General features: G+C 43.5%; 1 protein-coding gene across 1 annotated transcript in view; it reads right to left on the bottom strand.

Moving 5' to 3' along the window:
- Positions 1-11,749, bottom strand: part of TYMS (thymidylate synthetase) — a 30,500-nt gene extending 18,751 nt beyond the window's left edge. The window contains exons 1-5 of the mRNA XM_075585256.1: positions 11,672-11,749; positions 11,168-11,360; positions 8,575-8,648; positions 3,898-4,072; positions 345-446 (exon numbers count right to left, since the gene is read on the bottom strand). Coding sequence (XP_075441371.1) covers positions 345-446; positions 3,898-4,072; positions 8,575-8,648; positions 11,168-11,360; positions 11,672-11,713 — 586 coding nt within the window. The 5' untranslated portion in view covers positions 11,714-11,749. The remainder of the gene's footprint in view (positions 1-344; positions 447-3,897; positions 4,073-8,574; positions 8,649-11,167; positions 11,361-11,671) is intronic.
- Positions 11,750-20,005: the final 8,256 nt, after the last annotated feature.

Genomic DNA, 20,005 nt, shown 5'->3' with positions numbered 1-20,005 from the left:
AGCCTTCGCTGCATAAACTGTTCTTTATTAGTATATGAAGTAAGGCAAGTATGCATGTCCCAAATGTATTTATTTATATACTTACACTCACTCTCTGCAAGACGCAACAGAAAACACAGGAATTTACATTTTAAGAGCAATTTACTTCTAATGGTCTATTTAAAATTATGATTTCATTAAAAAAAATAATTTTACACCAAATGTATGCGTCCAGCGATTTCAGATCAAAATGTAACAGTTGTATTTACTTATAGAGCTGAAACAGGATATATATTATTCAGTCACTTCATCACTGTTACTGCATTTAGAAAACAAAATAAAACTGTGCACAAATACTCATCTACCTTTGGGATTCCAGCTGCACATAATGATCCTCCTGTCATCAGGATTGGTTTTGATTGTGTCAATCACTCTCTGTAGCTGGTCAACCCCCTGATCTGAATAATCTGAGGACAACAGCATCAAATTGTTAGATTCAAAAAAAGGATTGAAGCAGCGCACAGCCAAATGGAGACGGGGTCTCTTGATGGATCTATGAACTAGTCCCTGCAGCTGATCACACTGTGGCTAACATCCCTCGGGTGGGTGTGAAGAAAAAGTGAGTACTATATGCCTTTAGCCTGATGGCTCGTTTTGAAAATGGTGTCTTACTGAAGAATGGAAAAAAACAAGAGCACAGTGGTTCAACTCCGGTGCTCCATATATAATGGTAACTGCTGTTCCGGGTCAAGAAGGGAACTATTTGTTGTACCGGGAGGATACTCCACAGTCATGGGGTCAATCTAAAAATGCGTATGGGGTGAGGGGTGACCACTGCATAAATAACGGGCACGGGCATAACAGGTCACCCTTCTGTTCTTCACTGGTATGGATCGGGTTTACCTGGTGGTCCAGGGTACCCCCGATCCAGCACCCTGTGGACAGCCATGACTGATGCGAGCTTTCCACTTTCAGAGATTTGTGCGTTGCAGGATATGAATGCCTTACTTGAACAGGTTGTCGACGGTGATATTAAGGATGTAGCGGTTTCTTTCTTGACAGGTTCCACAAGTTTAGGGTTTAAAAATAAATCAGTGTTTTATCCCACATACATCGAAGGACCCCATAAAACAGACTTTTGAAAAACTTGTCGAATAGGACCTACACATATTGGCTCAAGGGCTTAGGTTTTCCCTTAATAGACACACAAATATTACAAAAGAGGAACAAACCAAGTTAATGAAATAAAAAAAAAAAAAAAAAAAAGAACAGAAATCTTCTTGTTAAAAATGCTGATTAGTAACGAGCAATAGTAATTCAAAATTGCAATTATAGCAATGGGGCTCTCAGACAGTTAAAAGACCACCATTCATATTTGAAATGAAAACGGGATCCAACCAATACATTCTTGTGTCAGATAAGAAAAATGTATTAGACTTAGGATCATACGCCAAGTACATAGTGATCAGGAGAGAACATTTGAATGTGCCAGATTCAGTCATATCTATTTTCCACCATCTCCCAAAGATCCATAAGTCTCTGGTCAGCCCCCACCCTATTGTGTGTATAGGATATCAAAGCATTTGCAAAGTACAAGCCTGCTACATAAACACACCAATTCAGAGCTCCAACAGAGTGCGGCACTTTCACACAGGCCCTTACACCTAGTCGGGTGGTATTACATTACATACAGTAGTACTGTAGATGAGGTTGAGGATGAGGCGTTCTGATTATTGTGCAGAGAACCTTGTGGGTTGATTTATTCTACCTACTTCTTATGACTTTTGAACGCCTAGTGCTGCATCCTGTTTATGATCGATATGTTTAGATTTTGCATTAATCTCACTATGTTTATCTCTGTCTAGTATTGAACACTTAGATTAGTGGAGGATATATATTTGTCATTACTTATTCATTTAGACTTACCAATTGTTGCTATCAGAATAAGTGGAGGGTTTATTCTCTCTCATTTGGGGCCTATTTGTGGTTTTGTGGGATCAGGGAAGTACCCTTTTGGGACTGAAGGGAACGGGCCTGACGAAGGGTTAATCCCCGAAACGTTGCCCCCCCCTGTATACCCACCTTTTTGCTGTTGCGCCCCCCCCCCCCCCCCCCGTTTTGTTCCACTTTTTTCCTCATACTGTATATGGTACTACCTTTATGTTATTGTAGTTTTCCCATGTGTGGTATTGTATGCTTTTTTTGATTCATTTGTGCATATATTAAAAAAAACTTACCTTTTTGGTTCTATATCAGTGATCTGATTTCTTTATATAGGGAGTGCTGGACTATTCAGTATTTTGACTCCAAATATTGGCAATCAGATTTCTCCCTGGATCAGCATCCTTCCCATGTTTACTTATTAGGTATATCCCTGTATACTCCATACTCGAGGTGTGGTCTTACTATAGAGGGGCATAATTATGTTTACATCCCTTCCATCTATTCCCCATTTAATTCAAGATAAGATCTCATTGGCCTTTGCAGCTACTGCATGACTTTGGGCACTATTGCCAAGCCTGTTGTCTACAAGCACTCCTAAATCCTTCTCCATCAAGGTTTCACCTACATTTTCCCAATTTTATTTGTAAGTTATCGATTTATTCTTGTTTCCCAAATGCATAACCTTATATTTATCTGTAATAGATACAAACACGGACACACGCTTACGTTACAACGTTTGGCTGGGAGTGTTTAGGTTATTCTGTATTGTATGTGTATTAAATGATCCTCTAGTTGAAGATCATAAAGGTTTATCTGGGTACAGGAATACTTATAAATACCTTTGTGTTAAACATTACTGTAGTCTGCCTCCCTTTGTCTGACCTACAACCACATGTAAGGTATATAGAAGGAGGCCTCAGGCCCCCGCCTCTGCAGTAGGTGTTAGTGTGAGGTAAATTAGAGGCGTTACATAAACAAGTACAGAAAATTAGATGGTCTAAAAAAACAAATTGAACAAATACCATTTTTGTTTTATATGTTCTTCCTCCTTTATACAGAAAAAAAACAGACAAGCCAATACAATTGTTCCCTGCTGGAAAGGCCAAACAGTTTCACTCAACATCAACTTCCCTAGTTAACTATTGATTGTAGGAACAACTTGGTAAGAACACAGCCATTAAAAGTAGGTGGACCTTATTTGGATCCCAGTGTCTACTCTCCATGTGACATTGGTCAAATCAGGTCAACTTGAATGTGATTGTAATGAGTGCCTGCACATAGCAATGTGTACAACAGCTCAAAGAATGAAAATTAAGCTAATATGATCAAATGTACAGTATGCACAAATGAACATAATGTGCTAAACAGTTTATTTTTATACATGTTCTCCATTAAAATAACAGAAATATGAATAAAAAAAAATAACTAAAAAGGGCAACTTTTCTTTTTGTTACCACCCTGGTTTGGGCATCATTGAGGGCAATAACAGCTACTGTAGGTTTGTTATTCATATATTTACTTTGCATTAACATCCCATTCTTTACTTGGGAGAGCAGCTAAATGAACATGTTAAAGAATTACAGCAATTTGATTTTCACCTACACAAGATCTAATATGAGCGAGAGTGGTGCTTTATACTATGCATGGCCCAAGTAATACATTATGGATACTTGTAACATGGAATAAGTTAGCACATTTAGATTTATTGTACAGTTGTGGTTCTCAATCTGTGCTCCCCAAAGATTTAAGTGTTGGTTCCCATTTAAAAATGTACTACAGGCAGCTCTGACCTCCAACCTGTGCACTCTATACATCGCTGTTAAATGCTGATTTGTAGCTGTGGGACCATACATTTGTTTTGTTTATATTATTTCTGATATTCAGTCTGTACGGCATTCAAACTGTGTAGTGATAACACGATTCCATAATTAAGCTGCAGGTCTGTTCTACATATAATAATTAAATTTGTCTCACCTGTATGCATGTCTTTGTATTCAGCACCAAAGTGCCTCCACTGATAGCCATAAACAGGTCCTAGATCGCCCTCCTCTCTAGCAGTGAAGCCTTGCTTGTCCAAAAATTCCCGAGAGCCGTTCGCATCCCAGATCTTCACACCTTTCTCAGAAAGCTCTTTTGCATTAGTAGAACCCTAAATTAGCAGCACAAATTCGTTAAGATTACATTAATCTCTCTACATTGAGATTTGTGTTGTTAATGGCAGAGTCATTTAATAGTGCTGAAGAATCCGGAGTGGTCCCTGCAGATTGCTTATGAGTGGTGTGTCTCTCTCTCCCTCTCTCCCTGTATGAAGTACTTTGGGAGATAAATTGATAATCAATACAAATATGCATTGCACATCACATTTTACTCTAAAACATTGTCATTATTTCACCAACATGTTCAAGTTCTCAAAACAGATCGAAGATTGTCCAACTCCCCCTCCCCCCGATTGTGCATAGTAATAAATCACACAACTAGATCTAATTTAAACGCTGCAGTGGGCCGATTCATTCTATCTCAGTTGGTTAAAAAATAGTGGCACCATCCACTGAAGTAACTATGAACAGGCGGAGACTCGGACCTCAAAAATATCTTCAAATGGAACATGGAATACACTTCGTGTGTATTGAAGATCACCTATTATTTATCCAGTTTACAGCAAAAAAAAAAAGGTAAAAACCAACTTCAGTGCATCAAAAACTACATATAAATGCGTCGATCAACCAGAATAATCTGAAGTGGCTGTGACATATGGATATCTTTATAAAGAATAGGCCTTCCGTCAGTCAGGCAATGACAAGGATCGTAGTAAAAGTACAATTCTGAAAATATCAAGATGGAAGTTTCATGTGACATGGTACAGCTAAACCCCGTTATAACGCGGGTCTCGGGGTCCACCCCGAGACCACCGCGTTACTAACGGGGTCGCGAGAAAAAAAAATGGCCGCCGCGCTTTAGCGCATATTCATCCCGCGGGACAGGAGATGGGAGCGGGCATGTCCCTCCGCTCCCCGCTTCCCCCTGTCACCTCGGGACAGGCCGCGGGGCAGGAGATGGGAGCGGGGATGTCCCTCCTGTCCCCGCTTCCCCCTGTCACCTCGGGACAGGCCGCGGGGCAGGAGATGGGAGCGGGGATGTCCCTCCTGTCCCCGCTTCACCCTGTCACCGCGGGACAGGCCGCGGGGCAGGAGATGGGAGTGGGGATGTCCCTCAGGTCGCCGCTTACCTCAGAACCATGCTGCCTACATGGAGGTTGTAGCGGGGGGTTTCTTCTCCCCACCGCTGTCCCCGGTGCTCCCGCTGCCTGCGCGGGAGGAGGGGGGGGAGCGGGTGGTGGTGCTGGTCGCGGCCCGTCTGTGTAGAGTGAGAGAGTGTGTGTGTATGTATATATGGGAGAGAAAGTGTGTGTGTGTATATGGGTGTGTGAGTGTGGGTAAGTGTCTGAGTGTGTGTGTAAGTGTGTGTAAGTGTGTGTGAGTGTGTGTGAGTGTCTGTGAGTGTGTAAGTGTGTGTGAGTGTGTGTGAGTGTGTGTGAGTGTGTAAGTGTGTGTGAGTGTGTGTGAGTGTGTGTCTGTGAGTGTCTAAGTGTGTGTAAGTGTGTGTAAGTGTGTGTGAGTGTGTGTGAGTGTGTGTGAGTGTCTAAGTGTGTGTAAGTGTGTGTGAGTGTGTGTGAGTGTGTGTGAGTGTGTGTGAGTGTCTAAGTGTGTGTAAGTGTGTGTGTGTGTGTGTGTGTGTGTGTGTGTGTGTGTGTGAGTGTCTGTAAGTGTGCGTGAGTGTGCGTAAGTGTGCGTGAGTGTGCGTAAGTGTGTGTGAGTGTGCGTGAGTGTGGTCAGTGTGTGTGCAGTGTGTCAGTGTGAGCAATGAGCAGTGTGTGTGCAGTGTGCAGTGTGTGTGCAGTGTGGCAGTGAGCAATGAGCAGTGTGTGTGCAGTGAGTGTGTGCAGTGTGTCAGTGTGAGCAATGAGCAGTGTGTGTGCAGTGTGCAGTGTGTGTGCAGTGTGGCAGTGTGAGCAATGAGCAGTGTGTGTGCAGTGAGTGTGTGCAGTGTGCAAAAAAAAAAATGTAAAAAAAAAATTTTTTAAAAAATTTTTTTTTTTTTTTTTTTTTTTTTTTTAAAAACGGGAGCCACGGGAAAACCGCGTTATAACCGAATCGCGGTATAACGAGGCGCGTTATAACGGGGTTTAGCTGTACCATGTCTTGGCGAGAGCAGGTATTGGGGTATGGGATTGATGTTTAATGTCCCAGACCCTGTACAGTTCTTATGCTTGCTCCCACGTTGGATAATCAATAAAAAGTCACTTGTAATGAAATAAATAAACAGGTTCGGTCCAAGACCGAAGTAGATGTGTTGTTGGGATTCCTCAAGGAATTTTTTTAAAATGTGAGCATTATCAAATGTAAAAATGTGCCGATTGTATTAAGTCACTCAGAGTCAATAGAATGAGATCCGACTTCAAAATGAAAACCTTTATCAACTGCAATACGAACTATGGTAACCTTTTCCGCAACCACACTTCAAAAAGTAATGTGGGGAGTACCATCAGGCCCCTCAAACAAAGAATAATGGAACATGTATCCTCTATTAAAAAAATAAGAAGACATTACACATCTGGTTTCTAGACATTCTCTCAGTGCCCTAAAGGTGGACCAAGTAACTTGAAGTTCACAGGGATTGAACATGTCCCACAGCCCATTCAAGGTGTTGATAGACAATGTGTTGTACCAGAACATTTCATATCTTCACAGACACCCTTGCCCCGTCTGGCATTAATAGATATTGGGAGCTTCAACAATTTTTGTAAAATCATTTGTTGTAAAACTATTATTGTTCAATTATTTCCCAATACACGTAGGAATTATCATCTTTATTGTATTTTATGGTTAAGGGTTACTGTTAGAACATGATATTTCAAGTGGGTGCATACCTTTAAGGGATTTTAATGGGTTTCTTTTGGAAAAATATTCCTTTTAATATTTAGATACTTGGATTCACGAGCATATAGTCTGAGATCACAACTTGAGATGTCATTGTTCTCCAATTTTTTTTAAAATAAATTCCTGATGTTTAAAATGTTACACGTCTTGATATACTGTCGTTGTCAATGTATTGTCATTTTTTAATATTTCATTTTTATATATTTTGTCCCATTTCCCTTTTTCTAACGGATTGTTATGGGACAGTTGCTGCTGGGGCGACACCTTGGGAGTCGATATGTTTGTGTATAGAATGATCTTAGTTTGTTGATGGTTGTTCATTACTATCCAAATACCTTTGTATTGGACTTTGACACACTATACTCAAATCCAGATCCAAAAGATGTTTCTATGGTTAGGGATTTTTTTTTTAATATACAACACACCAATCCTAAATTAGATTTATTCTTTTACAAGAATAGTGAATATAACATCTAAAATCACAACTTACTTTAGTTCTTTGATTATTTTTCATAAATTATTTATCTAGTGACTATTAATGCAATATATAATGCATAGTGCACAACCAAACATAAGGAAAAAAAGTAATGCTTAATAGAGCCAACAATGTCCAGACATCAATACATTCATTCTGAGAAAATAAAGATATATTATATAATTGTCCACAGTTAAGAGGGTGAAAAAGGATACCCCAATGAACCCCATTCAATTTGAAATAATCATAGCATTAATGATAAGTGCATGTCTTGCTAGAGAATGGGGAATTTCCCATTGAGGATTAGCGCGAACACACACAGTTGATATTGCAGCTAAGAAATGCGTCTGTTTTCTATGCTTTTCATAGTGAAAATACACAAAGTTGTAATATAATATATCCACACTTTGAATTCATAAATATGTCAGTATATTTAGACTTGCATACATTCTATTTCACGCGAGTGGTCAGGTCGTCAGTATATCCAAGCTGTTGTCCACAAACGAACTAAATTCACGCCCCTTCTTGTTCACCTAATGTAATTCCAGGAATGATGTGGGCAGCGACTCAGGTGTGCGATGACGTTTTAAGGAACGTTAGTCAGTCGGAGTCCTTTACTCTTTGACAAAGCGCCATAGTAGGCGCGAAGCACACTTGTGTTTCCACCTTCTGAACTTTTCTATGTGCCAATAAAATACTTTTTAGTTACTCTCTGCAGTACACGTCTGGGATATTTTTGTGCTGAGCACCGCCATTCGTTTTCGTCTCTGCTTTATCCTGTTTAGAAGGCTTCTGTATGATATTGACAGCTACCAGTATATGCAAAGTATTTACAACTTAGTAGAATGTATGGTAAAATTAATCTATGCTCACGTGTTTATAATGTAATGTTGATCCAATTTATGTTTTTGCATGATTAAAAGGATTAGAATACATAAAGTTGTGTGTCAGAGACACACACACCATTAATAATCTGTGCATCTTGCTTATCCACCTCAAAGTGGTCATTTTAAATATTGTTTCTTCTGCACCAACCTTTCAACGCCAGACCAGAAATACATCAACGTTTTGGGAAATAAATAGCACTATAAATGTATAAGATAACTTTCTCAAAAGAATCAAAATCTACAATGATGTTAACAGGAAAAAAAAAATGGGCTTCGAACCATTCACACACCAATTCAAAGTACTTCTTCCACAATGCCACCTGCATTACAAAATGACAATCCACATTGTTACCTTAATAAACCACAGCAGTTCTTCAAGCACCCCTTTCCAAAAAACACGTTTTGTAGTCAGCAAAGGGAACTGGTCTGTGGGGGAAAAAAAAAAAAGTTAATTGTATCACTAAACCAATGATGTGGATTTGTGTGTATTTACCAGTATATGGGATTGTTTGTAAATAAAGAAAAGGAGACAGAGCACCGGACTACAATATATAATTAGACAAATAAGGTACAAGGGAACCACCCACATGCCATCATAATGTGTGAAAGAACGATCAAAAAGAGGGTTCCAGTACTCAAGAGAAAACGCAACTTCATTTAGAAACATACATTAAACAGCTATGGCAGGAAAAACCAGAGTGAAAAAAAAAATAGATGACAAAAACAGGAATACAACAGTTAGTAACCCTGACACCCCACATCTGTAGGAGGACTGCCCCCACGGGACACCGTTGACCCTTCTCTTGGTGCTAACTATACAGAATAATCTGCTCGATTTACATACCGGCAGGCAAGTCATATATGACGTCACCGCGTCCAACATGCATGGAGAGCAGAGATCAAGCACAGGTGCGGCCCAAATCCAGGAGGGAGAGCTCAGCCAGCGTTCTGGAGCGGATGACAAATAGCTACACAGGCATCCGAAGGCGCCTCCCCCAGCGACCTAAGGCATGTATTATGGTAAGCGCGTGCGCGGCAATGAAAGATACCCGTCTGCCTATGACACTGTATCCACTGCCGACGCGTGTGCGCACGGCAGACAGCGTTGGCGCGGCAGCTTGGTGGAAATACAAAGAAATTTGTATTTTCGAGCAGCTGCCGTGCCACGTGACACTGTGAGCCAATAACAGGGAGCCTGCCCGTGTGACGTCATGGCCACGTCTCCTAGGCACGTGCGACATAGCTTTGCCTGTACACACGCTAGCGCGCCCAGTATAATACAAGCCTAATGTAGCCACCCAAATGGATAGTCACACAGCAAGAACGTACTGGCAGAGGACCAACATATCAATTAGATTGTAAGCTCTTCGGAGCAGGGACTGCTCTTCCTAAAGTTTAATTTTGATGTCTGGAGTACTTATTCCCATGTTCTGTTATTTGTATTTGTTATTTATATGATCGTCACATATTAGTGCTGTGAAGCACTATGTACATTAATGGCGCTATATAAATAAAGACATACATACATACATAAATGTGATTCTGCACTGTTTTGGTATATATCAGTCAAAAGACCATACATATGAAGAGTAGGCTTAACGAGTGTATACAACAATATCTATGCTGCCTCTATATATATGATTAGTCACAGAAAACACACAATACAAGTATCTTGGATATCCTAATATCACAAGATACAAAAAGGCCCCAATGCTACATGCATTGGGTACAATTATTGGATACATTAATTTGTCTTTCATCTATATTCATACTTCATTAATATAGGTCATTTAGTTCAATACTATGGCCAAAATATTTTAAGCCTGCACCATGTCACTGTAGACACATTTCAGTAGGTCCTACACTACTAATATCATGCTCTATTATGTATTTCTTCCACTCCAGAGACAAGAAAACAAAAATGCTGCACCCAAACGTATAGCCACTTGTAATATAATGTAATACAATAAATAAACTTATGTCAAAAACGAATGTTGTTGTTCTTACTAGGAATTTATTCAAAAAAAATTTAAAGCGGGCCTGGGGGCGAGTAGATTTTGGGGTGATTTGTCGACCACTGTGATAGATCATTTATTTATATATATATATATATATATATATATATATATATATATATATATATATATATATATATATATATATATATATATATATATATATATATATATATATATATAACAGAGCAGATGGCACACAAATACAGATGAAGACAGGTGCTTAGTCCCATATGAATGAATATAATCAAAGGCTCCTTACCAGGCAGACCAGAGAATCCAGGGAATCCAAAGTAGGCACAGCAAAGAAGAGACTGCACACTTATTAGCAAAAAGAATTGTATTAGTAAAGCAGGTACAAAACACCAACGTTTCGGTCCTAAGGAGCCTTTGAATATATATATATATATATATATATATATATATATATATATAGAAAAAAAGAAGGCAGTTGGCACAACCCTGATGAAGGTCCCTCTGGGTGACCGAAACGTTGGTTGCAGTGCCCTGTGATTCAATACAGTTTTTTGTCTGAAGACTACATGCAGTGTGCCGTCTCTTTTTTTGCTGGACCCCAATCTGGTAAATATACTTTTTTTTATATAGATATATATATATATAATGCCACCAATTTAGTGGGGGTTTTTTTTTGTATTATTTCAATACTTTCAATGCTTGCACAGTCCGTAACTTTAGGTTGCTCAGCTAATAAATGAAGAGGGAACATATTTCAGGCGCAACTCATTGGCAGTCACTATTTGTAACATCACAGGCCAGCGCGGTTTTCACTGAGGCTCTATTACTATAACAAGTGGTACATTTGTCATCAGCTTCTGGTGCAGTCCTTGCAACGGGTGTCCATGTGCACCGGCAACACATAATTAAACACAACCTACAGCAGCTATTACTCCCAGGGGCTCCTCCTCTCACCTCTCAGGCTGTACCGGGCCTGCATCCCGAACACAGACACTGTGCCGGTTCCGGTCCGGTCCTCCTTGCGGTGTCCGCGCTGCAGGATCTGTCTGATCTGGTCCAAGTATTGCAGCTCATCGTGTGGCACAGAGACACCCTGCACCCCCGCCTGCTCCTGCACCCCCGCCTGCTCCTGCTCCCCTGCCTGCTCCTGCAACGTAGAAATCACAAAAGGGTTTCACACCTGTAACGGTGCGCGCTATGTAACCGCGCGAGATACTCATACTTGTCATTTCCTATTACAGAACATTTTTGGATTAAGTCAGTGACAATAACAGGCGGTGATCAAAAAAAACAAAAAACCCTCCTGCTCCTACATGGCATGTGAGTAGAAATGCGCAGATGACGACGGCAGACGGATTCGCACAGGCCGTGGTGTGACCCGATGGGCATTCATGTCTGCGAGTGACCGCTTCTTCCTCCAAGCATATCACGCACGGCTACATGTGACACGCTGCTTACCTGGGCGCCGCGCGCTGCTGTTCCCTCGGGTACCCCTGGCATGCTTGCTAATTACACACTTACAGCTCCTCCTCCTCCCCCCCCTTTCTTGCCTCTTTATTTTCCCGCGCTCCGGATACTGGGTTGTTGCCAGTATATACGTTGTACTACGTCCGGCTCATGTGACCGGCCCTTTCTTTCTTTAACGGCTTCGCTGCAATATGAAGCATATCGTTCATTTTTTCTTTTTTATTAATATAATCTGTTGAATAATCTCAATGTAATTAATAATTTTCAGTTAGTTTTGCTAGGAACTAGTCAGAGGTCCAGTGCATGTTTCCTCAGACTGCACTGTACCGACTAAGGGCTGTTCTATAGTGGGCGCGCTTGCTTCGCCGTGCGCGGGGCACTTATAATTGGCTGTGGTTAGCCAGCCGTTCTATAAGGCCTCGGGCATGGTGCCTCGGGCCGCGCTGATCCGCGCTCCTACTCTGCCTCGCCTGCTCAAGCAGGAGCATTTTTGCGTCCTGGCAGGCGAGGCAGTGAGCGCGCTTTGGGGGCGAAGGTGGAGCGGAAGCGTGGCGGGAGGCGGGGCTAGTCCCTCGCTCCCATTGGCTGTTTTCGGTCACGTGACCGCTCCCCTCAGCGCCGAAATTCAAACAAACCTGTCTCCTCAAAATTTCTGAGCCTCCGCACGCATGGGGAAGTGTGCGGAAGCAGCTGCTAAAGCCGCGCTGATCACAGATGCAGTGGGTAAGTGCATCTGCTCAGCGCGGCTCAGCACGAGCACGGCCTGCTGTACTATGTCCCAGGCCTTAGGCTGCGTCCATGGTACAGTAATTTCAGCCGTGTTGAGGCGTGCAGAGGTTGAGGGAAAGTGGGTGCTTTCCCTGGCCATGGTACACGCGCCGTCCGTGGGCGTGTCTATGGGCGTTCCAGTGACGTCACGGAGCCGGTTCGCACTCATTGGGCGAACCGCTCACGTGACCGGCCTGTCGCGCCAAGAAATTAGTTTAAACTGATTTCTTGCGCAGCATGCGCCGACTTCACCGGTGGCAAAGTGCAGCTTTGTCGCTGCGACATTTTGCCGGCACAAGCCAAATTGAAATTTGGGGCTACAGTCGCCTGACGCGAGCTGGTTCAGCCAATAAAGGCAAACCAGCTCCGTGACGCGTTCGTTACACGCCCCTGCCACGCCCCCAAACGCTGCGATCTGTTTCCTGCAGTTTGAGCACAGATCGCTGGGCTGCTGGAGTGAGCGGCGGGGGCGCGAACGCTAACAAGTAGGCGTAGCGCCCTGTCTGAGCCAGCCCTTAGGCAGTCTTAGGTTGCGGCCAGGGTGACGCTGAGCGGGCGCTCACCCTGATAAAACACATTGCTACAATGTGTGTGGCCAGCGCGAGCGCACGCCTACGCATGCCCATGAGCACACGGCCCTCAGCTGCTTGCAGAGACAAGTACATTCGTTTCTGCCGCTCGCTGGTGCATCATGTGATGTCATGGCTGCGCCCCCCAACATGCCCCCACACGCGCGCAACTAGCTGGCAAGGAATCGTACGGCCAAGCAGAGCGCATGACATTATGGTGCTGGAGCCCAAGTTCGCGCGCTCCCAGCCTGGCCACAGCCTAAGACCTGTAATATAGTGGGCGCGCGCGGCACTTATAATTGGCTGTGGTTAGCCAGCCATTGTATGCTAGGGCCGCGCGCGCATGGTAGTGAGTGTGGAGCCGGGCGATTGGGGGGGGGGGGGTAGACTCCGAAAAGTATGTATTTGCGCCGCTACCGCTCAGTGTCTGCAATGTATGTGTGTGTATGTACTGTATGTGGGTGTATATGTGTGATATAAATTATATTTATTTTACAGAATCGAAGCATATTGAAGACTTTTGCATGAGCTGCTAGCAATGTATTAGAGAGTAGTGCATATTTGCCAGACTTTAGCTGCCGAAACGCTAAAATAAAGCTGATGATATCAAAAGAGATTAGTTTCTGATCTAGTTTATGCAACTGGAAATTAATTGTCTACACTCTAATTTCCCTGGAAAATACAGTAAAATTCAACATAAAGTATTTACTGACTAATAGCTTTCTATGTAAATCCTCTTAATAGTGCCCTATAAAACTAATGTATAACTCCACTGACACCCTACAGTATAATGAGCATTCCTAAAAGGTCAGCGGCCCCATTCATATATTTCATTAAATATCTAAATAAATATTTGTTGAGCTGTATCCATGCATATAACTGCAAAATAAAGACAATTTATCAAGGGTCAAGTTTAATGGCACCAGCTAGATCAAAACAGTGTCAGCAAGAACATTGAATACATCCAATAAAGGCAACATTGTTTAGATATAAAAGATATACTGTATAGCAACACTAGGCTTAGCCAAGAGTAATGAGCTGGTTATCACGTGTGCGAAAATAAGAAATATTCTCTCACTCTCTTCACTACAAGAACCTTTCAGTAACAGTAAACATTTAGTGAATTTAAAAGATGTCTACACAGCCTGTGCAGTGCAAATCACAAGTCTCCTAGTAATGTTCATGTCAGCATCGTGTCATAAGGTGAACTACATGCATATTTCCATTTTATATGCAATAGAATCAGTATGTAGAAACGTGCAAATTATATATATATATATAGTATCAATATATATATATATATATATATATATATATATATATATATATATATATATATATATATACATTTTAAGTTATGGTGGGTGAAAAAGGCAGCAAGAAACCTCCACCGTATTGCATATAGCAAATAAAAAGATCACTTGAGAGCACATTCACATGTCTAAGGCTGCGTCCAGGGTGAATGGAGCTGGGCGGAGGCGCGCTGAGGCTGAGGGAAAGCTGGTGCTTTCGTATCGTGGCGTATTGGGAGGGGGGGGGGCTGTGACGTTACGGAGCTGGTTCGCCCTCATTGGGCGAACCGCTCACGTGATCGGCCCTGCGCTCCCTGGAGCGCTTGAATTTAAAATGTTGCTAAGACACACGCTTCCGCAAGTGAGCCCCTGCTAAAGCCGCTCTCATTGCGGCTGCAGGGGCTCACTGCCGAGCAGCAGCACGGGTCAGCGCATAAGCGCTGACCATGCCCGAGGCCTTAGGCAGGTCTGCCCCCTGCCTTTCACCATTATCACACAGCATACAGTGTTTCCACTGAAGCAAGGGATTCTGGTATATGACATGCAAATGAGCACACCGTGTCACCTTTTGCCTGAAAAACGATTGTTACATGGAGCCCATTTCACCTAACATGATGGTAAACCCTACAGCCTTGAAAATTGCAAAGCCAGCAGTACAACCAACTTCACACTGATGATGATACCCATTAAGGTTGAAACATGTCTGTGAATGGTTTCTCTGGTGTTGCATCTGATTCCCATGCTGTGCTTTAAAGCTGTGTTAACAGCAAGCATTCGCTTATATGGGCTCCATGTAACAATGTTTTTTCAGGCAAAAGGTGACACGGTCTGCTCATTTGCATGTCATTTCCCAGAATCCCTTGCTGCAGTGAAAGCACTGCATGCTGGGTGATAATGGTGAAAGGCAGGGTTGCAGACCTGCCTAAGGCCTCGTCCAGGGTGGGTAGAGGCGCGCTGGCGCTCCAGCGCTGCACCCTGCTCGGCCGGGCGATTCCTGACTGGCTAGGTGTGCGTGCGTCTGGGGGCGCGGCCTCTACATTACAGCGCTGGTTCGCCCTCATTGGGCGAACCGCTCACGTGACGCGCTTGCGAACAGCAAATTCAAATTTGCTCGCAGGGCAAGTGGCTGAGCGCCGAGCAGGCGCATGTGCCCGCTCACGCAGGACACGTGCATTGTCGCAATGTGTCTAGCGTGATCGTGCGTGCCCAGAGCCGTCTTAACGTATGGGCATGCTGGGCAGTTGCTCGGGGGCCCCACAGCATAGGGGGGCCCCATGCGTGCCCACCATTCTAAGTCTAGCTAGGAGGGCTCGCTCTCTCCCCGCCCGGAAATGGAACCCCGGCGCGCGTCACAACCGCTCGCAGCCTAGCAGTGCAGCACTTCCGGTGCCTGCTGCTGCTAGTGAGCGCGTGGGAGGCTGGTGAGTGATTGTGTAGGCAGGGCCCCGTGCTCTGCTTTGCCCGGGGGCCTCTAATGTTGTTAAGATGGGCCTGTGCGCGCCCGCTCAGCGCCACCCTGGACGTGCCCTAAGACATGTGAATGTGCTCACAAGTGATCTTTTTATTTGCTCTCTCTCCCTCACTCTCTCTCTCCCTCTCTCTCTCTCTCCCTCTCTCTCTCTCTCTCTCTCTATCTGTGTTGTAAAATATACACACACACACAGAACCCTTCCAAGCCTGTCTCGCTCACAGCTGCACGGACCATACAAACAAAAAGTGTGTGTCATGTGCGCGCCCACTATATTACGGACCTAAGTTATACTCAGTCTTATCACTGTGGAGTCAGTCATAATATCCAGTGAGGTCTCACACTTTGAAACGACAGTTTTTACCATGTGAATTTCATTGTTAATTGTCTAAACTTCCAAAATTCTATTCATTTGGTCCTTTTTTCTTGTCATTTGATTTGCCACTGATAAATCAAAACTAGCACCATGTTTCAAAAAAATTAATTCATCAAAAGCAATGTATGTATTTATATTTATTTCTATAGCGCTTCACAGAAGTAATACACGTGACATAATAATATAACACATAAGGGGAATAAGTGCTTCAGATGTTACAGTAACAATAGGAAAGAGAGTTTCTGCCCTGAAGAGCTTACAATCTAAGTTGTAATTATGGATAACTTACAGAGACAGTAGGAGGGAGTTATATTAAGTGCGTCTGCAAGGGGTCAGTGCATCTGAGATGTATAGTATCAGCTAGTAGAGCGACAAATATGCTTCGCTTAAGAGGTGTGGTTTTAGATAGGTCATAAAGGTGGAGAGAGAGGGTGCCAGTAGGATATTGAGGGGAAGGACATTCCAGAGGTGAGTGGCTGTGAGTGAGAATGGTTTTAGGTGGGAGAGGGGCTTTAGATACAAAAGGGGTAGACAAAATACATCCTTGAACAGAATGCAAGAGTCAGGCAGGTGTATAGTGAGAAATTAGGGCTGAGATGTAAGGAGGAGCAGAGGAGTGTAAAGCTTTAAATGTGAGGAGGAGAATTTTGTACATAATAAGGATTTTAATTAGGAAGCCAGGAGAGGGATTTCAGCGAGAGAGACGCTAAGACAGATTTAGAAGAGATTAAAGTGATTCTCAAATCGGCGTTTAGGATAGATTGTAGGCAAGGCAGGAAGACCGGACAGTACAAGGTAACAATAGTCGAGACGGGAGAGAATGAGAGCCTGCATTAGAGTTTTAGCAGTAGAGGGACAGTTTTAACAGTAGAGGGACAAAGCACCAAAGGGTGTATCGTTGCAATGTTACAGAGGTCAAAATGACAGGTTTTAGTTACACTGTGAATGTGAGAGGAGAATGTGAGGGAGGAGTCAAGTGTGATCCCTGGGCAGCATGCTTGTGATACTGAGCCTATAATAGTACTGCCAACAGTAATGTAGAAGGGGGCAGTAGGGTCAGCCTTGGGATGAAGTATGAGGAGCTCCGTCTTGGCCCTGTTGAGTTGGCGGAGGGCCCTCCAGGATGATATAGCAGAGAGACATTCAGAGACTTTGGTCTGTACAGCAGGTGTAAGGTCGAGTTGAAAAGTTAAAATTTGTGTGTCATCAGCATAGAGGGGATATTTGAAACCTAGAAATGTGATAAGGTTCCATAGAGAAAGTGTGTAAAGAGAAGATGTTCCAGGACAGACCCCTGGGATACACCCACAGAGAGATAGACAGAGGAAGAGGTGGTGCTAGCAAACGACACTCTGAAAGTACGATGGGAGAGGTAGGAGGAGAGCCAGGATAGAGCTCTGTTACGGATACCAAGAGTATGGAGAATGTGAAGGAGAAGAGGGTGGTCCACATTATCAAAGGCTGCAGAGAGGTCGAGTAAAATGAGCAAAGAGTAATGACTTTTGTCTTTTGCAGCATGGTGGTTATTAGTTATTTTGGTGAGGGCTATTTCAGTGGAGTAAGCAGTGTGGAAGCAAGATTGTAGGGGGGCTAGGAGAGATTTAGGAGGTAAAAATGGAGCAAGCAAATCAATACAATGCATTCAAGGCGTTTAGAGGCAAAAGGCAGGAAGGAGACAGAGCAATAATTAGAGAGACAGGTAGGGTCAAGCTTATTTTTGAGTAAGGGTATAACTGGTGTGTGCTTGAAGGAGACGGGAAAGGTACAAGAGTAGAGGGAGGAGTTGAAAATAGGTGTAAGTGTAGGGATTACAGTAGGAGCAAGAGGTTTGAGGAGATGGGAGGGAATGGGATCAAGAGGACAGGTGGTAGAGGGAAAAGAGGCGATCAGCAGCGACAAGTTCTCCTCTATGACAGAGGAAATAGAGTCAAGGAAGGCAGAAAGAGAGTTAGGAAGAGGTGTACAATGTGAGGAGGATACAGAGGGGATGTCTTGCCGAATAAAATCCACCTTTGTCTTGAAATAGTCAGCAAAGTCCTGAGGTGAAATAAAGGAAGAAAGACAGGTAACAGGTGGTGGTCTGAGTAGAGAGTCAATAACAGAGAAGAGTCTGCGTGGGTTAACTTGTGAGTCTTGATTAGTGACAAAAAGTATGTTTGTTTAGCCTGGGAGAGGGCAGCATTGAAACAGGATAGGATACATGTCACGGTAGCTTATGACAAGATATAATGAACACCAAATATCTGGGTTGAACTGAATGAGGCTTAGATATAATAAAATATAATTTATTCCTTAAAAAGGGTGAACACAGCAATATAGTACAATTAACAGGCAAGAAGGTAACACTTACTTAGGGTTGGGGGATGGAGAAGTATCAGCTAGCAATTCTCCAGCAATCCGGTGACATCCCAGGTGGAATCAGAAGAACAACTAAAAACTGTAGGGTTGACACAGTTTATACTATTCTTAACATTGAATACAGACTATTGGTGAACAATTATCTGTATCCAATCCCTAACGTGGAGACACAGATTAACCCATGCCCCCCAGCTAATTAGCCCATGTGTACTGGGACTCTCTGGGTAGCCCCATAATTAAATCAGGGGCGACGACCAGTTTACCAAATGAAGTATCTGCATTGTTTGTAGGTGTAGACATAACACTTACAAACCACTCCAGTTTGATGATTCTCCACCCTCAGGTAACAATTAGAGTGGCAGAGTCTGTTGATTAGTACTTGGTCTGTTGATTAGTACTTAGTGTAAACAATCCGGGCAGTTAACTTTTGATCACAGTGCTTAGGCTCAATCAGCTGGCTGCCCTTCATGACCTATTAGCATAGCAGATGGTCTGCATTTTCAGAGCAGATCCAAAATACCATACATATATACTTTAATATCTACACATATTAATATGTTCCATTCTGGTGGGCTCAGTGGGTCGAAATTTGCCAGTTCTTAATGCCTACAGTGACTCCACACATTGGCCAAATATCAACTCTCTGCGACCTCCAGAACTGGAGATACAGAAATGTACTTTAAAACATTAAAATACAGGATTATAATGAAACATGGGAACAGGGGAACATACAATTTCCTGACATGACGAGGTGTAAGCCACATTCCTGGACCGCAGTCCAGTTAACCCCTCGCCTCCCTGGTGATGTCAGGGGGTGGCCATATGGGGTGCAACCCCTTTAATACCGGGCCAACCCCCCTCTCCCTCTACACCTCCCCTTCTTAATGGGTGACCTGTGGCCCACTGGCCCTAATGGGGAGTGGGGCACTGCTGGCACCCTTAATGAACTCAGTCTCAGAGGGATAGTCCTGACGTGAAAGTCCATCAGCATTGCTGTTTTCACTACCCTTTTTGTGCTGAATAGTAAACTCAAACTCTTGCAAGGCCAAGCTCCACCTTAGTAACTTGGCATTCTCCCCTGATGCCCTCTGCAGCCAACTCAGGGGGTTGTGGTCTGTGAGGACCGTGAAAGCCCTTCCATACACGTAGGGCTGGAGTTTTTTGAGTGCCCACACAATGGCCAAGCACTCTTTCTCAATGGTAGCATAGGCCACCTCTCTGGGGAGTAGTTTTCGGCTGAGGTACACCACAGGGTGCTCTCTACCGTCGTCCCCCACTTGGCTCAACACAGCCCCAATGCCATAGTCCGAGGCATCAGTCTGTATAAGGAAATGTTTGGTATAGTCCGGGGCAGCCAGTATGGGGGCCCCAGCAAGCGCAGTTTTCAGTGCCTGGAAAGGAGTTTCACAGGCAGGAGTCCAGGTGATAAGCACAGGCAGTTGCTTCTTAGTCAAATCAGTCAGGGGTTTGGCCACGGCGCTGTACTGTGGGACA

This window comes from Ascaphus truei, chromosome 2 (genome assembly GCF_040206685.1).
Source record: "Ascaphus truei isolate aAscTru1 chromosome 2, aAscTru1.hap1, whole genome shotgun sequence".
Classification (NCBI taxonomy): domain Eukaryota; kingdom Metazoa; phylum Chordata; class Amphibia; order Anura; family Ascaphidae; genus Ascaphus; species Ascaphus truei.
The sequence above is the reverse complement of the archived record's forward strand: the minus strand, read 5'-3'. Positions and strand labels throughout refer to the sequence as shown.